The sequence below is a fragment of the Phocoena sinus genome, chromosome 6 (assembly GCF_008692025.1).
Source record: "Phocoena sinus isolate mPhoSin1 chromosome 6, mPhoSin1.pri, whole genome shotgun sequence".
Taxonomy (NCBI): Eukaryota; Metazoa; Chordata; class Mammalia; order Artiodactyla; family Phocoenidae; genus Phocoena; species Phocoena sinus.
Window position 1 is genome coordinate 5839676 of NC_045768.1, and position 23042 is coordinate 5862717.

The 23042-nt window shown below is 54.6% G+C and overlaps 1 protein-coding gene across 1 annotated transcript in view; it reads right to left on the bottom strand.

The window, feature by feature from the left end:
- Positions 1 to 641: 641 nt before the first annotated feature.
- HMCN2 (hemicentin 2) overlaps positions 642 to 23042 on the bottom strand; it is a 138141-nt gene continuing 115740 nt past the window's right edge. The window contains exons 68-84 of the mRNA XM_032635297.1: positions 22280 to 22493; positions 20920 to 21054; positions 19737 to 19927; positions 18102 to 18183; positions 12366 to 12635; positions 9914 to 10063; positions 8344 to 8481; positions 8122 to 8243; positions 7554 to 7791; positions 7345 to 7407; positions 7112 to 7234; positions 6282 to 6416; positions 5050 to 5178; positions 4176 to 4493; positions 3313 to 3432; positions 2334 to 2460; positions 642 to 1319 (exon numbers count right to left, since the gene is read on the bottom strand). Coding sequence (XP_032491188.1) covers positions 974 to 1319; positions 2334 to 2460; positions 3313 to 3432; positions 4176 to 4493; positions 5050 to 5178; positions 6282 to 6416; positions 7112 to 7234; positions 7345 to 7407; positions 7554 to 7791; positions 8122 to 8243; positions 8344 to 8481; positions 9914 to 10063; positions 12366 to 12635; positions 18102 to 18183; positions 19737 to 19927; positions 20920 to 21054; positions 22280 to 22493 — 2901 coding nt within the window. The 3' untranslated portion in view covers positions 642 to 973. The remainder of the gene's footprint in view (positions 1320 to 2333; positions 2461 to 3312; positions 3433 to 4175; positions 4494 to 5049; positions 5179 to 6281; positions 6417 to 7111; positions 7235 to 7344; positions 7408 to 7553; positions 7792 to 8121; positions 8244 to 8343; positions 8482 to 9913; positions 10064 to 12365; positions 12636 to 18101; positions 18184 to 19736; positions 19928 to 20919; positions 21055 to 22279; positions 22494 to 23042) is intronic.

Genomic DNA, 23042 nt, shown 5'->3' on the forward strand with positions numbered 1-23042 from the left:
CTGATGGCCTATTAAAAACTGCCCCCTAACCCACACTTCCCAACTTAGGTTTTCTCCCCAGCACCCTCGCTGACGGACAAGTACACATTTCACTCTTCATTTCCTTGCTGTTTATAAACCCTTCGCCTCGAAGAACGTAAGTTCACAAGCACAGGGATTTTTACGTTCACTGCCTGGCACATAAGCAGGACCTAATGAATCTTTGGTGGATGACGGAATGATTAAATTTAATTAATTCATTAAATATAATTAGGAATTATTCTTAATTAAGCATTACTTTTTGCTACCATGGATAGCTGCTGTGTGATAAATTTCCTTCTCATTTAATTCTCCCCACAGCCCTGGGGGTGGGGACCCTGTCGTATTTTCATATTTTTGGATGAGTAAACTGAGCCCAGAAAGGTGCCAGAGCCACCCTACGAATCAAGAGCAGAGGTTCCTGGACTGCTCCTCTGGTGCTCCTGGACCAGAAGGGTGGTGGTCTCCCTCCCAGCCAAAGCCCCTCCTTACCAAAGCAAAATAACTGGATCAAGAAATCGAATTGGTAAAAGCAAACGTTTTTATAGTATACATACACACACCGGGTTCAGGATGACAGTGCCAGGTATGGGCGGGTGACAACTGCTGCCCCTCCCCTCGGGTGTCTTGGTGCCCTGTGTCCCGGGCCAGGTTCCCCTTTGCCCTTTACCACCTAAGGGCAGCCTTTGTCACCTGCCTGCCGGGCTCCACCCCCACGGGGGGGGGGGGGCGGGGGACTAGGGGGAGCTCGGGTTCTCGCTGTCCCGGGGTCAAGGTTGCGCGCAGGGTCGTGTTTGCTGCAGGTCTCGATGACGCACGGGGACGGGAGAAGATGACGTCGCTTGCCACAGCAGGTGGCGTGGGCAAGGGCCACCTGGGCGGTGCGGCCGGGGCCTCTCCACCCCCCATCCCCGGAGGTCGCTGGCCCCAGAGCCGCTGCCCACGACCGCGACCCTCAGTAGGGGTAGGGGGACACGGCGATGAGCAAGACGAAGACGCTTTGGTGGCGCGGCGCCGCGGCGCGCACGGTGAGCCGGTAGAGGCCCGCGCGGGTGAGCGCGCGGCGGGTGTAGACCGCGCCGCGGCCGGCGCGCAGCGGGCGCAGGGCGAAGGGGCTGCGCGGGTCGGACTCGAGCACGCTGAGCTCCGTGCGGTTGGCGGGGACGCCGGCCTCGGAGAGGGCGGCCAGGCGGGCCACTTCTTGGAGGGCGTGCACGCCCAGGGGCAGCGGCAGCAACTTGTACTGCAGCGTGGAGGGGCCGCCCGTGCTGCAGTCCTGCGAGCAGCGCCGGAAGCACGTCCTGCGGGCGGGACAGACCGACGGACTCTGGGTTGCCATCTGAGTGTGCCCGGTCGCATAAAGCGGATCTCACCCCCGACCCCCGCAGTTCAACCATGCGCCGACCCCCCCACCCCACGCGCCCTGTGCCTCTCTACAAGGGCCACTGTTAGCCCATTTTAGAGAGCGGCAAACTGAGGCCCCAGGAAGCCAGAGACGTGCCCTTTCCCATCTGAGCAGGTCCCCCCCATAGGTGATAAAATTTACAGCCTTCCATGTCCCCCGGAAGCCCAGAGCTGAGTCACGGGCTCTGGATTTGGGGGGGTGGGGTTGTGCTCAAAGACTTGTGCTCAGCCTTGCCAAGGGCGCCCACTCCCTCTGCCCCGCCACCTCAGCCTAGGCTTCCTGGTTAGTAGAGTCCGGGGCAAGTCGCCACCCCAGGTTCCTTTCCCTAACAGCTGCAGCTGGTTGGTGCCAGCCAAGGTCCGTCCCCACGTCTGTGCGTGTTTAGGAGTGTCTGTAGCCATAGTGAGAGAAACGTATTTTGTGTTTGTGTAGCGGCGCATGTCTGAGCCCTGGGGTTTTGTGTGGGATTCTGGGTGGGGTTTATGCACCTGCACGTGTGTTCCTGTGTCCAGAGTTTCCTGAATGTATGCATGTGTTCCCATGTGTCCCTGTGTGTCCATCTCCCAGCACCCCTCCCTCCAGTTCTCTCCCAACTCTGGCGTCTCCCAGCCCCCTGTGCTCCATGCATGGCCCAAGCATCACTGTGCAGGGAATGGTACTGTCAAGGTGAGCTCACACCCCAAGTGGCTGCAGGAAAGTGCTTGAGGGCACACTGCCCCGTGAGCTCAGGGGCCTCGCCCAGGAGTCCTGGCAGGGTTGACCCACTGACCCTAAGAGGATCTCTGCCTGAGACAGGGCCTTCCTGGAGGCCCTCCTTCCTCCTTCGGGCTATACAGGAGCCAGAGTGTCGGCTGCCCAGATCCTGGCAGGGAATCCTCCCCATTCACCCCGTAGCCAACTCAGCCCTTACCCAGGGCTGGAGCCCTGCCGGAAGGTGGCAGGACACGGCGTGTTCACACACTGGTAGCTGCCGCGGGTGTTGAAGCACATCTGGCTGGGCCCACACTCGATGCTGTCCTCCTGACACTCGTTGATGTCTGGGCAGGGAAGTAGGTGAAGAGATGGGGGGTAAAAAGATGGAGCAAAGCGGGGAGGGGCCCAAGAAGGAGCCAGGGAAGGCGTGGGGGGAGGGTTAAGTGGGAGAGACATGCCTTCCGAGGGCAGTGAGGTGCACGGCCCCTTCCCCGGTCCCCAGCCAGCCTGACCCATGACAGCCCAAGTGGCAGTCTCCTAGCACCTCCCCATTTCCCCAGGTGGTCACTCTGGGGACCTCCTAAGCCTAGAGCTGGGGTGGAGAGGCTGGGGGAGATGAGGACTGCCCTCGGACCCAGAGGAGCCACTGTCCATGATCCTTCTCTGCCCCCCGTAGGAGCCCCACTCTCTCAGAGGACATTCACTGACCCCCATGACAGAGAGGGAGGGATGGAGACTGGCAAGGCAGACATGATTCCCGCTGTACAGGGAAGAAGCAGCATGACTGGCCGGACCCCAGAGCACCTTAGTTAGGGAAAATGCACTGGCCTGGGAGTTGGAGGACTTTCCTGCTACTCCCAGCAGCAGCTGCCTTGCTGCGAGCGCCGGCTCTGTGCCCGCCCTCCACACGTCTCTCCCCAACATTTAGGGGAGGGCTCTGTTAGCTCCATCTCACCAGGAGACTGAGCCACAGAGAGGTGAAGTGAGTTGCCCAGTGACACACAGCAGAGCAGCCCCCAGGGCTGTTTTCAGAGCTGCCCACGCAGCTTCTTAGCTCCTGCTTGGAGTGTGGGTCCCGGCCTGGCTCTGGCCACCTGGGGGTGGCACTTAGCCCCTCCCTGCCCCTCCCTCACATGAGATGGCTGGGAAGGGGCTGGAGAGAGCAGACTGGGTGAGAGAAGCCCCCTCCTGCTCACCCTGGCAGTTCTTCCCGCTGGGGAGGAGGCGGTAGCCAGCGGGGCAGAGGCAGTGGTAGCTGCCCTCGGTGTTTCGGCAGGCGTGCTGGCACAGGCTCCTCAGCTGGCACTCGTCCAGGTCTGGCCCGGGCCATGGGGTGGCGGGATGGGGACAGAGAAACACTGAGTCACAGATGCCCAGGCGGCCACACGACTAACCGCAGGGCTCAGGACAAGCCAGGGAAGTCCCTGCCTTAGGCACCCGGCCTTCTCCCTGCCCTGCCCCACCCAACCCTGGATCGCGAGGTTAGGAGACTCCCTGGGCTTGATGCGCACCAAGGCACGGGGGGTGGAGACAGCGCTTCCAGGACACCCTCTGCCCAGGTGGCAGCGCTGAAGCACATCCGCCCTCCAGGCTACCCTCCCCCTTCGCACCTCTGCAGCCCAGCGCCAGCCTCCGCAGGGCCCAGGGACTCTCCTCGACACCCCCTGCCCCTGTAGCACCCCCCGGTCCCTGTTCACATTCTCATGTCAACCTGGAACATACTCCTTCCCTGCCTGACTACTTCACCTCTGCACACCAAGAGGAATGTTCTCAAAGTGGGTTCCTGGGAACATCTGCCCTCCCTCTGGGTAAAGTGTTCTGAAGTCAAATGCTTTGGAAAGGACCCCATCCACTATGGAAGCCCCTCGCCGATGAGCACAGCCAGGACTCCAAGAAACCTTGTAGCAAGGAGGCTTCCATCTGCCTGCACCGCCTACCCCGCTTACCTGTGAACCCTGGGTTTCTGAACACGGGTGTGGTGCCCACACGCCCAGCCCAGGAGCCTGAGACAACATAGCTGGGTGTGTCCCCGGTGGGCACGGCTGGGGCTCGGTCTTACCCGTGCAGACGCCGTTCTGCCGGATGAAGCCAGGAGGGCACCAGGCCCGGCCCGTGCTCAGGGCTCTGGGGCCCGGTCGGAGGGAGACCCAGGCGTGGTAGGACCCACCGGGGACGGGGGCGCGGGGACGCAGCCAGGCCACCAAGGGGTCCCGGTGGCTGACGGTGGTCACGTTTGGTCCACTGCGCTCCAGCGGGGCGCAAGTCTTGCCGTCTCGGAGGAGGGTCTGGCCGGGCGGGCACAGGCAGCGGTAGCTGCCCTGGAGGTTGAGGCACTGGTAGGCACAGCTCCGGGGCAGCTGCTGGCACTCGTTGATATCTGGAGAGGAGCAGAGCCAGGCGATGTGCCAAGGTGGCTCAGGGCGCGCTGCAGCCGCTCCACCGGGCTCCAGCCGCCTCTGCTGCTCTCCGGCCCTCCCCAGAATCCAGCTGCCTCACCCGTGCACACAGGCCTGCCCCCAAGCCCTCCCTCTCCTGGACCACCCCCAGCCTCCTCTCCCGCTCCAGCCTCTACTGCTCAGAGGGGACCCCCCACCGCCCCCAGCTCTGGGCTCCGGACCCCAGTGTCCCTCAGCACCCCTCCCTTCAGCCTCCTGGTGAGGTCCATTCCACCTGCAAAGCCTCTCTGAGACCCACCCACTTCTCTCCACCCGCCTCCTCCTCCTGGGCTCCCAGGGAAGGTGACCTGGCCGGGCAGGGGGTGAGGTTTTGGTGGAAACAGCAGGCAAAGCACGGATCAGGCACATGCTGGGCACACAATCGGTGTCGGCTGCTGTTCTGTTCACAGGACTCAGTGTCACCCGTCATAACCGATCCCTGCCCGTGAGCTGTGGGTGCTGACCAGGGTCCCAGGGAGGGCGTGGCTCTCCCCATACCTAGGCAGGGCAGGCCGGGGCCCTGGGCCCGGTACCCCCTGGGGCAGCCGCAGCGGTGCCCGCCTGGGGTGTTCTCACAGATCTGGCTGTAGTGACACTCGTCCGTCTGCTCCAGACACTCGTCCACATCTGGAAAGGCAGGGGCAAGGGCGGGGGGGTGCTGAGCCCACAGTCCCTCCCCCTAGGACATACCACGCGTCTCCGCATCTGGGCCTCATCTGCGTCCCCATCTCCAACTTCAGTGCCACCAGGAGGAATGCCAGCGTTTGCCACCACCCTTCCTAATTATACCAGCTTTGGAGAGTAAGAAGGTTCCAGGTCCCAAAGAAGGAAGAGGCTTAAAAGGTGGGCTTTGGAGGCAGAGTCCTGGGTTTGGACTCAGCCCTGCCATGTCTCTTGATCCTTGAGCCAGTAACTGTCCCTCTCTGAGCCTCAGTTTCCGCATCTGTAAAAAGGGGTCACGATAGGACTCCTTCATGGGATCATGGGGAGAAAACTGGATCATAGGCACCTGAAGGGCTTAGGACCCTGGTCTATGGGCCGGGCTCAAAAACTGGTGAGAAGGAAGGAAGGGAGGGCGGGAGAAGGCAGGAGGAGCCCTAGAAATGGGATGAAATGGGATGAAATGGGATGAAATGGGATGACTGCCTCTTCTGAGTCCAAGGTTACCTCGCTCTCCCCCTCCACTGACGCCTTCTCTTGGGGAAACCAGGACGACCCACAGTCATGAAAGCCTAGAATTCTAGAAAAGGAGGACCCTAGAGGTCACCCATCCCGGGGTGGCAGCTAGGCTTTGTCTCAAAGGCCCACTGCAACTGATTGAGAGTAGCCACTGTAGCTGGAGAAGCTGTGTTGAGAAGGATTCAGAGGCTGTCTGTGGGCTGGACCGTGACCCACGAGGGGAAAGAGGGGAAGTGGCGGTAGATGTAGCACATGTTTGCCATCCCTGACCTGGTCCCCCTTCATCAGACAGATGAGAAACCCGAGACCCAGAAAGGAAAAGACACTTGCCAAAGGGACTCAAGTCACCAGCAGCCAGGCTGGGTCAGGACTCAGACCTCCTGAGCCCAGCTCAGGCTTTCTCCCCGGCCTCACGCGACTCCTTCTGCCAAGAGAGTTCCAGTTTCCCTGAAGGCCCAGCGTCCCAGTGACACACAGCATGCCCTCTGCTGAACTCCGGCAACCACTGGGTCCCCGGGGGTCGGGACAGCCCAGCACCCTTCCCCTGTCACCTTCACAACTGGCTCCATCAGTGGCCACCCAGAAGCCGGGCCCGCAGTTAGGGAGGCAGCGGTAGGACCCCAGCAGGTTCACACAGCGCTGTCCCTCTTGGCAAGGATCGGCCTCCCAAGCGCACTCGTCCACATCTGTGGGGGGGGGACGGGGGCAGGGGCTGCATGAACACTTGTCCCCAGGTCCAGCCTACCCACACAGGCTTTGTCCTTAGGCCCAGAGGCCCCTGGCAGGAAGGTCCCCACCCCTCCTGCTAGCTCTGTCCATCATCTCGGCACCCCCAGACACACAGAGCCTCCTCTGAGGGGCCCGGAGGCCCTGGCCTGTAGCATCTGAAGTGAGGCTGCGCTAATGCCCTTTGGGTGCCCCAAAGAGACTTGGCCACACCAGGCCCCGCTGGTGGGATGGAGGGACACAGGTGTGGGATCAGAGTCCAGACAGCATCTCAGGGTCAGATTTATCGTCCAGCAACTTCATCATGGGGGCAAGCAGGGCAAGCAGGCCAGATGGGTATCAGCTCACTTCCAAGCCCGGTGGACTGGAAATGCCCGCTGAGGGCTGGGAAAGCTTCTGAGGCCACGTCCAGGCTCAGCGGGTGTGCGTGCCGTGAGCACATGGTGGCCACATGCGTGTCTTTAGAGATCCCCATCGCCCCTCGGTACTTGAGCCTCTCCCCTCTGTGGCCCTCAAAATAAGAAGTTCTCAGTGGAACCCCTAGGTCCACGTCCCCTGAGGGATGTGCCCCCTGGCCAGGGTCCCAGCCCCGGAATCTCCCTGAGCACACCCGGGCCAGGTCCAAGACGAGCCTCTCCACCTGGGGCCCGCTCACCTCTGCAGGTTCTTTCGTCCCTGGCCAGGGTGAAGCCAGCTGGGCAGGAGCAAGAGAAGCGGCCGGGCACATTGCGGCAGGAGTGGGCGCAGGGGCTGGGACTGCCCAAGCACTCGTCCCTGTCTGCGGGGTGGGGAGAGGTCCGGTGGTCTGTGCTCACGGGCCCTCCAGCCCTCCGTCCCTCCCAGGCTGAGGCCTCCCTCGTCCCTGCTGGGGTGGGGAGGCATGCTCACCCACGCAAAACTCTCCCTGGGTGTCCAGCTCAAAGCCCTCTGGGCAGCCGACTTCATTCTCTTCTGCTAGGCAAAGGGGACAGACCTTGAGGACACGAGGGCCCCAGTGCCCAAGGCGCCCGGGGATAGAGAGCCCAGGCCCTTGTGGGGGCCCTGGCAGGATCTGGCTGGGACAGTTGGGGGGTGTGGAGAGGGGACGGGGGCCTCACCAGCTTGCAGGGCCGTGGAGAGCTGGAAGCGCAGGGCCTTGGCCTCGGGGTCGAAGGCCGAGCTGATAGCGGAGGCCCGCAGGTGCTGCACCAGCTGGGGCTGGGGGCCCTGAGCCGCGTCGTACCGGATGCTGTGGTTGCCGCGCAGGAACGACAGGAGGCTGTCCTGCAGGAAGCTCTGCGTGGAGCCCACAAAGAGCCGGCCGGGCCCCGTCTGCACGTACTGCTCCTGGAAGTCCTGCAAGAGGCCGGCAGGGAGGACATCACGACGTCGACTTCCAAGGGGCGAGGGACCCTCCGCCCCCAGTGGGGATGCTGGGGTGCGGGCCTGGTGGGCCTTTCAGCTCTTCTTCCAACAAGCTGGGCACCCTCAAGCTGTCTGTGAAGCTGGGCCAGAGCGCCCTCCTGCCGTGGGGTTATTCCTCCCCTGGGCCCAGCCAGGCCACGCCCCAGACCCTGCTGGGGAGTCAGGAAGGAAAGTGGGCCCAGCTGCTCGGGGAGGGCTGGGGCAGGACATGCCACTCTCTCGCGCGCGCCCCATCTGCACACCCCAGGGCTCTCCCCACACCTGCACTTGCAGATCTGCGTCCGCCAGGCTCTCGGGGACGATGCCATTGACCACCACGTCGAGGAGTAGGAAGCCATCGGGATCCAGGCCCCGGGCCACCTGGGTCATTGTGAGCAGCTCCCCTGCAATCCATCCCCACCCAGCCTGGAGTCACCTCGGGGGAGAGGCCCTGGGCTCAGACCTCAGCCCCACCTGGTCCACCTCGGGGAGACCCCCACTCACCTGTGGCAAACTCCACATGCGACTCCTGCTGGAAGCGGCCGCCCGTCAGGGAGTGGCCGTTCAGGGCATCTCCACTCTCTCTGGCCAGAGCCCAGTAGATGGGGGCGATGGCGACCACAAGCACCCGCATCAGAGGCCCTGGACGGGGTGGACACAGAGGCTGGGTTAGAGCCAGACCCCGAGGGCAGCCGCTCTTCTACTCAAGGTCTCTCTGCAGCTCCCTACTGCCCCCAGGAGAGCTCAGCCCTTTGCCTCCGGACCCAGGCCTAGCCCGTGATCGCCTGGGCCGGGAATTAGACCAGAAGGTGGGAAGCGGTGAAGACAAAAACTACCTCGCGGAGTAGTTGTGAAAATTAGCAAAATATATTTATACAAAGAAGTGCCTTTAATATTCAACTGAATTCAATAAATACTGAGGGCTACTGGGTCACCACAGAGCACGGGACTGCATCGACCATCAGTACACACGTGCGGGACCAAGCAGAAAACCAACTGTCTCCTAAGTTACAGACACCTTCCAGAAGAGCCTGGAAGAGGGAGGGTCATTCTAAACCACTGACTTGGAAGAAAGAGCCCAGAAGTGCCCTGGACATGGATTCTCAGACCTTTTCCCACAATGCCCAGCCCTCCTCTCAGGCCAGGTGGGGTCTGGGACTGGGGAAGGGGCAAGGCCGTTTGCTTGGGGCCAGGGACGGTCCAGCTTCTCAGCCAAACTGCTGGCTCAGAAGAGGTACAAGAGGGCTGATGTTCACAGGAGCCAGCTGGGCCCCTGTCTCTGGGAGCAGAAACTTCTCGGCCTCTCCGTGCCTCTGCTTCCACTAAACAGAGCCAGGCATGCCTGGCCTGGAGCCAGATGCATCTCCATGGTTCCTGCTCCTGAAGCTGGAAGAAGCAGCTACACCTGGGCAGTGTCTCACTTCACTCCCTCTCTGCCGACAGCCAGCCCGGAGTGACGCCCCTCCCCCAAGCCAGAGTCCCCTGACCCCTCACTGCTCACACAGTCTGTGGTCAAGGGCAGCTCTGGAGAGGCTGCTTTTAGCAAAGCCCCTGTCAACACTACCCTCTCCCTGCTCTGGACCCCCATGAGGGGATGCAGGACCCCCTGGGCAGGGTGAGACGGCAGGGTCCATTACAGCGGCGTCTGTAATGTCTCTCCAGAACATTCCATCTGCTTAGGACACACTATTTTATGAATCTGTTTGAAAGTGGACATTGCTTGGTTCTCTGGGCCTTCTAGCTTACTTTATTCTCCACATTTCCCCTTTTCTGTCCCCTGCAGCCCGCATCCCTTACTCCTTGCTAGTGACCCCTTCACTTCGGTAGCAGCTCTTGCCTTAACAGTGGGAAAAAAATCCTCACATAGCAATCAGTCGTTTCCAAAGTCACAATCTGACCCTGCATTCACATAATACTGGTAATTTCGCACTCTCGGGCTGATCTTAAATGCAGTTATTTTGTTTGGTTGGGGGCTGTGGGGTGGGGAGGAGGTGGCCTGCACCTCGATCCACCTTGACTCAGCTCAGGTCGGAGGGTCCCCAGGCGCGCAGGAGGTGCTCTGGCCCCCACTTACCCACACTCGCGGGGATGTGGCTGATGCTGCTGCAGATGGTGGTGACCCCAGAACGTGTCTCCTGTTGCACGCTGGTGTTGAGGACAGCCATACCAAAGTTCTGCCCATTGATCACCCCAATCATGCTGCCCCGGCTCCCCCGGGGCTCCCCTGTGAGGAAGGAAGAGAACAAGAGTGACACTATCCACCTCTGTGCCCTCAGGGATATGCAGGTACTGTTTTCCATTTCATGAAGGAGTAAACCGAGGCTCAGAGAGGGGCAGTAACTTGCCCAAGGACACACAGCTAATGGGCAATGAACTCAACACTCAGGGGATCCTGGCTTCTAGACAGAAGGGAGACATTTAAGAGGAGCCCCACACAGGGACGGTACCAGCTTCTAATTCTGGCTCTGCCATCGCCTTCTTGAAAACCCGGGCAAGTCTGGCCCCCAAGCCACACATGAGTTGGCTTATCTATAAAATGAGGAGGTGGGACCACAGATGCACCAAAGACCTGTTGGGTTCTAAAATGCCAAGTGATGGGGGCGGGGGGCCTGGCACACTGGAGGAGGCACCTGAACGCTTCCCATTCCATCAGTGGCCCTGGCTCCAGCTGCGCTGCAGCTGGCCCAGCTGGGGTGGGTTGAATTCCTAGCAGCCGCCAGGCAGTCTGCTAGCAGATGCTCTTCAGCACTAACCAAATGGATTCTACAGGCACAGGCAGATGCTTCCTCTGGCTAATGGGCCAGCTGTCTCGTTTGGACAGATGGCAAGAGACAGAACCCAGCCTGACTCTCCACTCACCAGCCCTCAGGGGAAATTGACAACGAATTGCCAATGATCTGTCAAAAAACTAACATTCAACACTCCATTGCCAAGATCCTAAGTGGGTAGATTGGGGGCTGGTTAATTCTGGATTCCAGGAAGCAATGCCATTTCCTGCAGCCCTTAGCTGGGGTTTGATGAGATTTGATGCCCATTTGGGATGTCTCTCGTCAATACCTGCAGCTCTGGGATTTATGGGGGGGACAGGAAAAGGCAATGAACCTTCCCCTGGCCTTGTAATAACGGGGTAAGGAGGTGTCGGGAGCAGCAGATAAGAAGGCAGCAGCATGACCCTGGCAGTTTTAGAAGGGGACAGGAAATTGGAGGCCAGGAATGACAAGCCACTGGCAACCTTCTCAGACATGAGGTAACTCAGCAGCCTCTTGTCCCCCACAAGGCCAGGATGCCCCTCCCCAGACTTATGGGAAAGGAGGGAGAGAGTTAGGGGGCCTCAACGCCTTTGAATATCTTTTATGTAGCAATGTCCCTTGAAGGAATTTATCCTATAGAAATATTCAGTCCAGCACACAAAGATGTGCACCACAGGACAGTTTTTGGAGGGGAAACTGGGGAAAAAAACAACCCACAAACCTGTTGTTTATTTAATGAAGCCAACAGCAATTAAGTTTAAAACGTGTTCCTATGGGGCTTCCCTGGTGGTGCGGTGGTTGAGAGTCCGCCTGCCGATGCAGGGGACACGGGTTCGTGCCCCGGTCCAGGAAGACCCCGCATGCCGCGGAGCGGCTGGGCCCGTGAGCCACAGCCGCTGAGCCTGCGCGTCCGGAGCCTGTGCTCCACAACGGGAGAGGCCGCAACAGTGAGAGGCCCGCATACCGCAAAAAAACCCAAAAAACAAAAACATGTTCCTATGGAATGGTATGAAATCATTACAAAAGGTGTGAACTAGACTATTGTCCACGATCGAGTAAGAAAATATGGCAGGTTGTAAACACAACTTGTACACTTGACCTCATTTGTAAAAAGAAAAAAGTGTATCTCTTTACATTCAGAGAAAAAGTGTAGAAATATATACCCCAAATAATTCCCTGAGCTATTTCTAAATGAATTTTGAGAGCTAACTGATCATTACTTTTTTCTTCACACATTTAAAAAACTTATCTGGCCTTTCTACAATTAACATACACAAGGTACAAATTAGTTATTTCCATTACAAAAGTAAGGATGCTGTTATGGGTTGAACTGTGTCCTCCTAAAAGGATGTGCTGAAGTCCTAACCCTCGGTACCTGAGCACGTGACCTTATTTGAATGTAGGGTCTGTACAGAGGTACCCATGTTAACATGAGGTCATGAGGGTGGGCCCTAACCTAATATGACTGGTGTCCTTATATAAAGGGGAAATTTAGAGACAGACACGAGCACAGGGAGGATGCCACGTGATCATGAAGGCAGAGAGAGGGGTGACGCTTCTACAATCAAGGAACTCCAGCAAACTCCCAGAAGCTAGGGGAGAGGCCTGCAGTAGATTCTCTATGATATATCTCAGAAGCAACCAACCCTGCTGGCACCTGGATCTTAGATTTTCACCCTCCGGAAATACAAGATCATATACTTCTGTTGTTTTAGGCCCCGCTGGGCAGGGAATCCCACCCCTGTCCACAAAGGTCTGGGCAGGGAGGCTCCATACCTCTCACGGCCAGGAAGGCCCGGGCTGTGGCAGAGCCCAGGAGGTTGCGAGCAACGCACTCATATGCGCCCGCATCCCCAGTCTCCACTCGCTCCAGCCACAGGCTCCCATCCGTTAGGGTCCTGAGCCGCCGGCTGGTCCGCAAGGGCTGGCCCGCTCGCAGCCACTCCACCGTGGGCACCGGCTCTCCAGAGGCCTGGCACCGCAGGGCCACGGCATCCCCAGATCTCACTGTCACGTCTTGGGGCTTCACCTGGAACACCGGGGCACCTGTGGGAGGCCCAGGGCGGCTTTTAGGAACATCTTATTATTTTTGCATACAGGCACACCTTGGAGATACTGCACGTTCAGTTCCAGACCTCCGCAATAGAGCAAATATCACGATAAAGTGAATCACGTGACATTTTTGGTTCCTCGAGCATATAAAAAGTATGTTTATACTGTAGTCTATTACGTGTGTAATAGCATTATGTTTAAAAATACAACCTATATATCTTAATTTAAAAACAGCTGATTGCGGGGCTTCCCTGGTTGCGCAGTGGTTGAGAGTCCGCCTGCCGATGCAGGGGACGCAGGTTCGTGCCCCGGTCCGGGAAGATCCCACATGCCGCGGAGCGGCTGGGCCTGTGAGCCATGGCTGCTGAGCCTGAGCGGCTGGAGCCTGTGCTCCGCAACGGGAGAGGCCGCAACAGTGAGAGGCCCGCGTACCGCAAAAAATAAAATAAAATAAAATAAAATAAAATAAAATAAAATAAAAAAATAAATAAAAAGAGGTCTTTCCTGATCACCCCCCAAAATTGCCTGAACTTTGAATTACTCCACAACCATGCTCCGCTTCAATGATGGAAGATGGGAGTTTTATTTTAATTTTCAGAAGTTTGCCTTTAATTTTTAGAAGTTTGATAGCGATGTGTCTCAGTGCAGACATCTTTGGGTTTATCCTGTTTGAGTTTTCCTCAGCTCCTTGAATTTGTAGGTTTATGTATCTGGTGAAATTTTGGGGAATTTCAGCTCTTGTTTCTTTGATTACTTCTCACCTGTCTTTCTCCTTTCCTTCTGAGGCTCTAATGAATGAATGTGAGATCTTTTGGGGGTAGTCCCACAGATCGCTGAGGCCCTGTTCATTTTTCTCCCTAGTCTATTTTCTCTCTGTTGTTCAGACTAGTTAAATTCTACTGTTATATCTTCAAATTTGCTAATTCTTTCCTCTGTCCTCTTTGTACAATTACACCCATCCACTGAGCTTTTAATTTTGTTTATTATAAATTTAGTGCTAATTTGGTTCTTCTTTATATCAGTTTCCTTGCAGAGATCTACTTTTTCACGTTTAAGCATGTTCACAGTTGCTCACGGCCACTTTCATGCCCTTGTTTTTTTTTTTTTTTTTTTTTTTTTTTTTTTTTTTTTATGCGTTACGCGGGCCTCTCACTGTTGTGGCCTCTCCCGTTGCGGAGGACAGGCTCCGGACGCGCAGGCTCAGTGGCCATGGCTCACGGGCCCAGCCGCTCCGCGGCATGTGGGATCTTCTCAGACCGGGGCACGAACCCGTGTCCCCTGCATCGGCAGGCGGACTCCCAACCACTGCGCCACCAGGGAAGCCCCATGCCCTTGTTGAGTTGAGATTTTCCTTGTTCTTGGTATGATGAATGAGTTTCAAGTGTATACTGAACAGTCTGAGTTGAAAGACTCTAGTTCTAGTTCTTTTGTTTTAACAGGCTGCCTTGGACGCTGCCACGGGAAGGAGGTGTGGCCTCATTATTTCCAGGTGAAGGTAGAAACCCCGCTTCCCCAGCTGGCCTCCACTGACACCCCAGAACAAGAAGGCGTGCTTTACCATCACTGGGCAGGCACAGAGTTCAGAGTTCACACTAGGCCTCCACGGATATCAGGCCTGGCTGGGAGGGTGATTGCCCCCACGTGGCCTCATCTGACACCATTACCCCCTGCCCACCCCGCAGTGTGGGGAGAGGGGTGCCTCGGGACAGCAAGGAAAAGGCAGAAGTGCAGGTTTCCCACTTGGTCTTTGTTGATGGGTGTTTGGCTGGAATTGGGTGTTATTACCTAAGTTTTCTAGCTTGATACGCTGTCCTTTTTCTGGTCCTTTAGCAAGAAAGAGCAGACTTTTGGGGGGGGGGCCCTCATTTATTTTTCGTCTGAGCCCATTGGTATTTCCAGGTTGCTGGCTTCTCAAGCATCCTGCCCAGGATATATGAGGCAAAAAGAAAAACTAGGGATTTTGCTGCCATATCATCCCATAGGTCCCAAGATCCTTGGCCCATCCTTCTTTTCTCTACCTTTCAGAGTCTTTCAGTGTTTGTTTTCTATATAAAGTCTAGAGTTTTTAAGCTGTCCTTAGCAAGAGGCATAAGCAGAAGTGCCTCTAGTTCCATCTTGTCTGGAACCAGAAACCTCCCTCCCTCACCCCCATCCACGACAAAATCTCTCAACAAACTAGGTATAAAAGGGAACTTCCTCAACCTGTAAAGGGCAGCTATAAAAACCCATAGCTGACATCATACTCAGTAGTGTAAGACTGAATGCTCTCCTCCCGAAGCTGGCGACAAGGCAAGGTTGCCTGCTCTGGCCACTCCTATTCAACCTTGTGTCAGAGGGTCTAATCAATGCCATAGGCAACATAGAGAAATTAAAGGTATCCAGAGGGGAAAGGAAGAGGTAAAACCACTCTACTCATAGAAGACATGTAGAAAATCCTAAGGAATCTGCCAAAAAATTACTAGAACTAAATATTAATTTAGCAAGGTTGCAGGATTTAAGATCGAGATAACGAAAATCAATTGTATTTCTATATATTAGCAATGAAAAATCCAAAAAAGTCAAACTAAGAGAAGAATTCCCCTTACAATAGCGTCAAAAATCATGCAATACTTAGTAATCAATTTGACAAAAGTACAAGACTTGTACCCCGAAAACTACAAAATATCACTGAGAGAAATGGAAAAGATCTAAATAAATGGTATAGAACAACTGGATATCCATATGCCAAAAAAAAAAAAAAGAGGAATTTAGATCTTTATCTCACACAAACATTAACTCAAATGGATTTGGCCTAAATATAAGAACAAAAACTGTAAAAATTACAGAAGACAATGTGACCTTAGGTTAAAAAAAGATTTTAAAAATATAACACAATCCATAAAATACTATCGGATTTCACCAAATTTTAACACTTTTGCTCTTCAAAGGCAAAATACAGGAAATGCAAATACAGGCCACAGACTGGGAGAAAATATTTGCAAATCATCTATCTGATAAAGGACTTGTATCCAGACTATGTAAATGACTCTTAGAACTCATTAATAAGACAATCCCATTTAAAAATGAGCAAAAGACCTCAATAGGCACTTAGCCAAATAAGTCATATGAAAGAGTAATAAACACGTGAAAAGATGCTCGATATCATTAGTTATTAGGGAAATGCAAATTAAAACCACAGTGAGATACTGCTTTGTAACCACAAGGATGGCTAAAATTTAAAAGACTGACATTACCAAGTGTTGGCAAGGATGTGGAGAAACCAAAACCTCATACACTACCGGAAGGAAAGTAAAACTGTACAGCCAGTTTGGTGATTTCTTAAAACGTGACCTATACAGTGATCAGGTCACCCAGCAATTAGACTCCCAGGAATCTCGAGAGAAAGAACATATATCCACACAAAGACGTATACACAGATGTTCACAGCAGCATTATTCACAAGAGCCAAAACCTAGAAACAATCTAAATGTCTAGTGACTGGGGAATGGATAAACATAATGTGGTCAATCCAGACAACGGAATACTATTGAGCAATGAAAGGGAACGATGTACTGACATACGCTATAACGTGGATGAACCCCCAAAACATCGGTAAGTGAAAGAAGTTGGAACCAAAAACTGCGCATGATTCCGTGTATGTGAAATTACCAGAAAAGGTACATCTATAGGGACAGAAGGCAGATCAGCAGTTGCCTGGGGCTGGAGGTGGGAACGGAGATTGACTACGAATGGGCAGAGGGAACCTGGAAATATTCTAAAAATGGGTTGTACAATGCTATACATTTATTAAGAATCACCAAACTGTATACTTATAATGGGTGGATTTTTTCACTTAAAAATTGTGGTAAAAAACATATAACATAAAATGCACCATCTTCCTCGTTTATAAGTGTGCAGTTCGGCAGTGTTAACTATTCGCACTGTTCTGCAAACACCACCGCCAACCATCTCCAGAACTCTTTCGTCTTGCCAAACTGAACCTATACCCATTAAACACTAATTCCCATTCCCCTCCCCCAGCCCCTGGCAACCAGCATTCTGCTGCCCGTCTCTGAGAACTTGACTACTCTAGGGACCTCATACAATTAGAATTATACAGTATTTGTCTTTTTGTGACTGGCTAATTTCACTTAACGTGACGTTCTCAAGCCTCATCCATGTTGTAGCATGTGACAGAGTTTCCTTCTTTTTTAAGGGTGAATAATACGAATGGGTGAATTTTATGGTATGTAAATTATGTCTCAATAAAGCTTTTTTTTTTTTTTTTTTTTTTGCGGTACGCGGGCCTCTCACTGCCGTGGCCTCTCCCGTTGCGCAGCACAGGCTCCGGACGCGCAGGCTCAGCGGCCATGGCTCACGGGCCCAGCCGCTCCGCGGCACGTGGGATCTTCCCGGACCGGGGCACGAACCCGCGTCCCCTGCATCGGCAGGCGGACTCTCAACCACTGCGCCACCAGGGAAGCCCTAAAGCTATTTTTTAAAAAGGCAAAATTCTGGACGGTGATTCCCTCGAGAGGGGGTAGAGGCTGGAAGGGGGCATGATGCGGGGGGCGGGTCTGGGAACTGTTACTGTTCTATTTTCGGATCCGGGTGCAGGTAACCTGGGTGGGTTCATGTTATGAAAATTCATTGAGCTGTACTCTTGTGACATGTACCCTCCTCCTGTGTGTTAATCTTCAATGAAAAGTTTCATTAAGAATCCTTATTTATTCCTGTTTTGTAAATAAGTTCATTTGTATCGTTATTTTAGATTCCACATATAAGCGATATCATATGATATTTGTCTTTCTCTGTCTAACTTACTTCACTCAGTATGACAGTCTCTGGGTTCATCCATGTTGCTGCAAATGGCATTATTTCATTCTGGCAGGGGGAGGGATAAATTGGGAGACTCGGACTGACATATACACAGTACTATATATAAAATAGATAACTGATAAGGACCTACTGTGTAGCACAGGGAACTCAATACTCTGTAATGACCTATATGGGAATAGAATCTAAAAAAGAGTGGAGATATATATATACATATGTATAACTGATTCACTTTGCTGTATGGCAGAAACTAACAACATTGTAAATCAATGATACTCCAATAAAATTTTTTTTAATCCCTATTTAGACTTATTGTGAGCTATAACCTGCTTGGCAAACACAGGAGCTGTCACTATGATCTCAATGACAGTTTTGAGTTCTGAATAAACAGGTCCCCCAGGCCTGGCTGTTGGGTCCCCAGTACTCACCAGCCCCTAATTCCCATTCCACATTGGGGAGACAGTTCATGGGACTTCAACTGTGTGTTCTGAACAAAGATTCAGAATGGCCCTCCTTTCCCATCACACAGCCTGGGCGGCGGCAGCCACAGCCTCGGCACAGCTGCCCCCTGGGCGCCCACCTCCCTGGGTTCCCACCTCACCTGGTCCCCACCCAGGGCCCAGGAAAGGTGGGGCCGAGACTCACTCTGCAGCACAAGGACCACCACTTTCTCCACCGCGCCCAGCTCATTCTCCGCCAGGCACTGGTATTGTCCCGCGTCGTCCTTCTGTGGGTGGGCATGGGAGCAGGGGCGTGGCATTCAGGAGAGGAGGACGAGGGGGCGGGGAGCATCTGGGGACAGCTGGGCACAGACAGGGGCACCTGGAGCAAGACCCATCTAACCAGGAGGAGCTTAGAGCATAAACCAGCCAGGGGCCCGCAGACTCCACCAGAGGGGCTTCCATGGCTGCTTGTCAATAGAATCCAAAGAGAATCCAGCCCCTTTCACCCCTGGAACCTGGGGTGGTGACAACTCATTGCTCTAAGGGGAGCTACATGCTGCAGAAGCATGATTTAGATCCACCTCTTCCAAATTGTGTCCGTTAAAGTATTATGACTCCATGGCACATTATTAGGAATTCCTTAGAAAACGGGTTTTGTGTTGGAGCAAGTTTGGGAAACACTGAGGTAGAGGAGAACAGGTTTCAGCACTGCAGGCTCCCTGGGGCTTTTATTGTGCGAGCGGGCACTTCCAGTCTTCCAGAGGGGGAGGGTTTGCAGCACTTCCTGGCCTTGGTGATAGGGAAGTTTCTTCCCAGGATATCCACTGACCATGGCAGTGATGCAACTCAGGAAGAATGCTGGCTCAGATTCGATTCCAGGGGCAGCACCACCATGAGATGGAGCTGGGGCAGCCTGAGGCCACTGTCCACGCCCAGAAGATAATATCCCGGAGGCCACTCCCAAGGGACTGTCAGCGGGCAGCACGGCATGCAATTAAGAGTATACATTTGGGCATCAGTCCGAGATGGGACCGAATCCGGGCTCCACTGTTCACCATGTCTCTGGAGCCTCAGTTTCCCCATCTCTAAAACGGGGATAATAACGATAAGATTGTTGTAAGCATCAAAGGAAATCATGCTCCCTAAATGCGAGGCACGGTGCCTGGTCCACAGCAAATACTCAGGTCACGGCAACCCTTACTGCTGCTGCTGCCGCTGCTGCCTTTACCAGTCTGAGACAGGCTCCAAGATGGGCAAGATCAAGGACCCCTAAGATGAGTCCTTGACATCATCGAACTGTGGAATTCTGCAGGGCCACTGGGACTTGGGACACAGAAGGGAAGGTAAGCAGGGGCTGCCCCCGAGCTCAAGGCTTTGGAAATGGCGTGGAGTAGGAATCAGGAGACCTGGGCTGGGGTCCTGCCTCAGGTGCTTACTGGCTGTGGGCCTCTCTGACCCTCAGTGTCTTCATCTGTAAAATGAGGCACTCTTATCCGCTTACTCTGCTCCATGGGGTTGTTATTAGTAACATATATTGGCATTACTGAGGGACCAATCACTCTTAAGTACCTGGTGTGGGTCATCTCACTGATTTCTCACTATAAATCTATGAGGTAGAACAATTATTAGCCCCATTGAATGGATGAGGTAATCGAGGCACAGAGAAGTTAAGCCACTGGCTGGAGGTCACCCTAGTTAGTCAGGCGAGGATCTCTGGGTACAGGCAGGAAAATGCTTTGTAGACTGTAGAGGGTGGTGCCAACCTAAAGAACCGTCTTGGATAATCAGACAAAGTGGAGGGTTGTCCCAGGTGGCCCCAGCCCAGGCCCCGCCTTGCCTCGGTCCTCCAGATGGTCAACGAGCCATTCTGCAGCCTGTGCCGGAGCCGGCTTCCCTGCAGCAGAAGGCCATCTTTGATCCAGTGGATGTTGGGTGCTGGGTCTCCACGGACCACACAGTCCAGCCGGACGCTGCCCCCAACGGGTTCCACCAGGTAGGAAAAAGCCTCCCCTTGTAGGACAGGAGCCTCTGCACAAGGTGACAGTGGACAAGGAGTGAGAAAGGAGGTTTCCTTCAGGCTAAAATTCCCATAAATCCATCCCCAAAAGCCTGCCAGACAGACCCCAGGAACCTATGGAGGTTCCTGCTGGCTCAGCACAGCTGTGTAGAGTCAATACATCTGGGATGGCATACAGCTTCCATGTCGCAGGTCAAGTGAACTAGACTGGCAGTGGCTGCCAGGAACACTGTGCTGAGAAGGATTTGAAGTTGAGTGGGAATAGTGCTATGATTGATTAGTGATGCCTGAGACAGGCACAGGAGGGGAGAAAGTGTATGCGTGTCATACACTCGCGCTCAGAGACGGATTAGCCCAGCGGCAGGGTACTTTGGAAAACAAGGACTACACAATCATTAGGACACCTCTGTTGGACACAGCAACACTAAGACATCCCTGATTCTCATTTCATGCAACTCTTAAACCACTCTTGGATGCCCTGCGCTGGTTTTCATCCCTGCCGGTTTCCTGAGGTTGAATCTACCAACAGTACAGTTGTATCCTGGTGCCTTGGGCAGCTCATTCCCCTCCATCGAGCCCCACCCTCCCATCCTAAAGTTGGACATACAAGTCACAGTGACATGAGGGTTACTGTGCAGGGCTGTGGGGAGCAACCGGCAGGCTGGCGAGATTCACGCATTGTTTGCCAGGGTACCTTGGCCCCCATCCCCCTCCCGCATTGACATCATCCAGCTGAGGGCAGTGCTTCAGGTCGATGAGTCAGATCTCAGTTCTCCCTACAGCCAGTCATCTGGGGAGGGTAAAAAATACTGATGTCGAGGCCTCACCTTTACTGAGTCAGGGGTAGAATCTGGGCCTCGGTATTTTATAGTCCCCCAGGAGATCCTAATGCCCAGCCAGGGTGGAGAGGTACTAGTTCAGAGATTAGGAGGCCAGTTTCTTAGGAAAACCACTAGGTTGGGTCAGCAGAGGTCTGGAGAAAGACCACGTGGTCACTCCCTACCCTTCACGTGGACGAAACTGACGGCCTGCACTCGGTCCACTCTGTTCTCGGCCCAGCACGCGTAGGTCCCGCTGTCCTCTCTGGTGACTGCCATCCGCTGCAGTGTGCTGCCCCCGTCCTGCTCGGACACCCCCTCTGTGGCAGAGAAAGAGACGCCCCAGGGGGCTCTGAGCTCAGGGTGCCAGGGACCTCCTGCCCTGAACACTTAACTCAGGCCTCAGTATCCAACAGGTGCTTCATAAAGGCACAAAGCATCCCCTCCCTGCTGGAAGCCTAAGCAAGTGGGATGCTGTCGTGGCAGGCACAGGATCAGATGGTGAGGATGAGGTTGAAGACCTGCCTTTTCTCATTTTCAAGTCCACACCATGAGTATGAGTGGCCAAGGGTAGGTCTTCAGGGGCCTATTAACATGTGGCACTTATAGAGATATTGTCACGAGTTACATATAGATGGATGCTATATTTTTAAATTAATTTTTAGGGGGGCTGTACCACACTGCATGAGGGATCTTATTTCCCTGACCAGGAATCGAACCCGTGCCCCCTGCAGTGGAAGCGCAGAGTCTTAACCACTGGACCACCAGGGAAGTCCCTAGATGGATGCTATTAACAGCCTTTGTTTTCCCTGTAATCCTTAGACAGTGCCCCTACACCAGGAATAAGGACAAGTGCTACACAGATGGGGCATTTACTTGGGCGAGGCCTTGCCAAGGCCTCAGGACCCCTGTTATCTCTATTTCAAGATGAAGAGCTGGCCTCAGAGAGGCTGAATCTCTCTCCTGATCTCTCTGCCCAGGAAGCAGTGAGGTTGAGGCAAAGCCTTCTGCACAGGTGTGTAAAGGTGGAGCACTCGTTTCCCAGCACCTGGACTTGGGTACAGGAGGATGTGAAAGTATCACTTTGCAGTGGAGGAGACTTAGCAGCTCATCCATTCGGCAGACATTTACTGAGTACCTACTATATACACCACAGGGCCTGTGCAGGCCTTGGACCTCCCTAAACGTCACTGGGGACCCAGGTGAGAGGAGAGAGCCCCCCATGAATGGAGTGTGTTGGGGGGCCCACAATGGGAGCAGCAGCGCTAGGCTGGAGCACAGGCCCCTCTCCTGGCCCTGAGGTCTCCAGGCTTGAGTCTTTTTCACAGGTGGCTTCTTGCTGGGTCTGACGTGTGACTGGTCACATAGGGCCACATGTGTGTTTGCCCTGTGCTCCAACGCAGGGCCAAGTCTGGAGACCCAGAACCCACAGGCTGACTGGTACCGTCTTCCTCTTCACCGGGTTGGGTCACCCCACCCCGCCCACCCTCTTCAACCTCCCAGCGTCCTGGGTCTCTGTCCCACCTGCCCCCAGCAGGCCCAGACCTGTGACCGGTTGGTTGTTGACAGTCCAGCCTATTCGGGGCGTAGGGCTGCCACGGGCCGCACAGTGAAGCCACAGCCTGTCCCCAAGGTTCAGGCTGCGGTCCCCAGGCAGGCTGGTGAAGACAGGCGGTGCCAAGATGGCGAGGTGCATGCGACGGCGGGCGCGGCCCACGGCATTCTCGGCCGTGCAGGTGTAGATGCCAGCATCCTGGCTCTGTGGGCAAAGGGAGGGGTCAGCCTGAGAACTGCCCCCATCCCAACATGGGCCAGAATGCCCCCGCGGACCTGCTCCCTGGCAGGTTCCCGTGGACCATCCAGCCCAGAGAGGCAAAGTGACTTGCCCAAGGTCACACAGCTAGCAAACAGCTCGGCTTCACCACTGCACCTCCCTGCAGCCTTCCTATGGCTATGCGCTTTGATGAAATACAATTTATATTTTAAGGCAGTACCAGAAAAATTAAACACGAAATTCTCTGTCTTTCTGGGCCTCCTCCTTCCATCCCTAACGTGCGGTGTGTACCTGCATTACACATTAACCAGAGCTCCTCAAGGACGGGTGCGCCTGCTCAGCTGTAAAGATCTTTTTTTTTCCTTTCCTCTGACGCCAGCAATGTAACTTCTTAAAAGAATAGCGTTCCTTCCCAGCTCTGTAAGGGGTCATGGTGACTCGCTGTTCACTTTGTACCTCTTACCCGGACTGTGTGTCTTTGGTGAACTTTATGTAAAATAAGAGTATGTCATTCTGATGTATGATTCTTTGTCT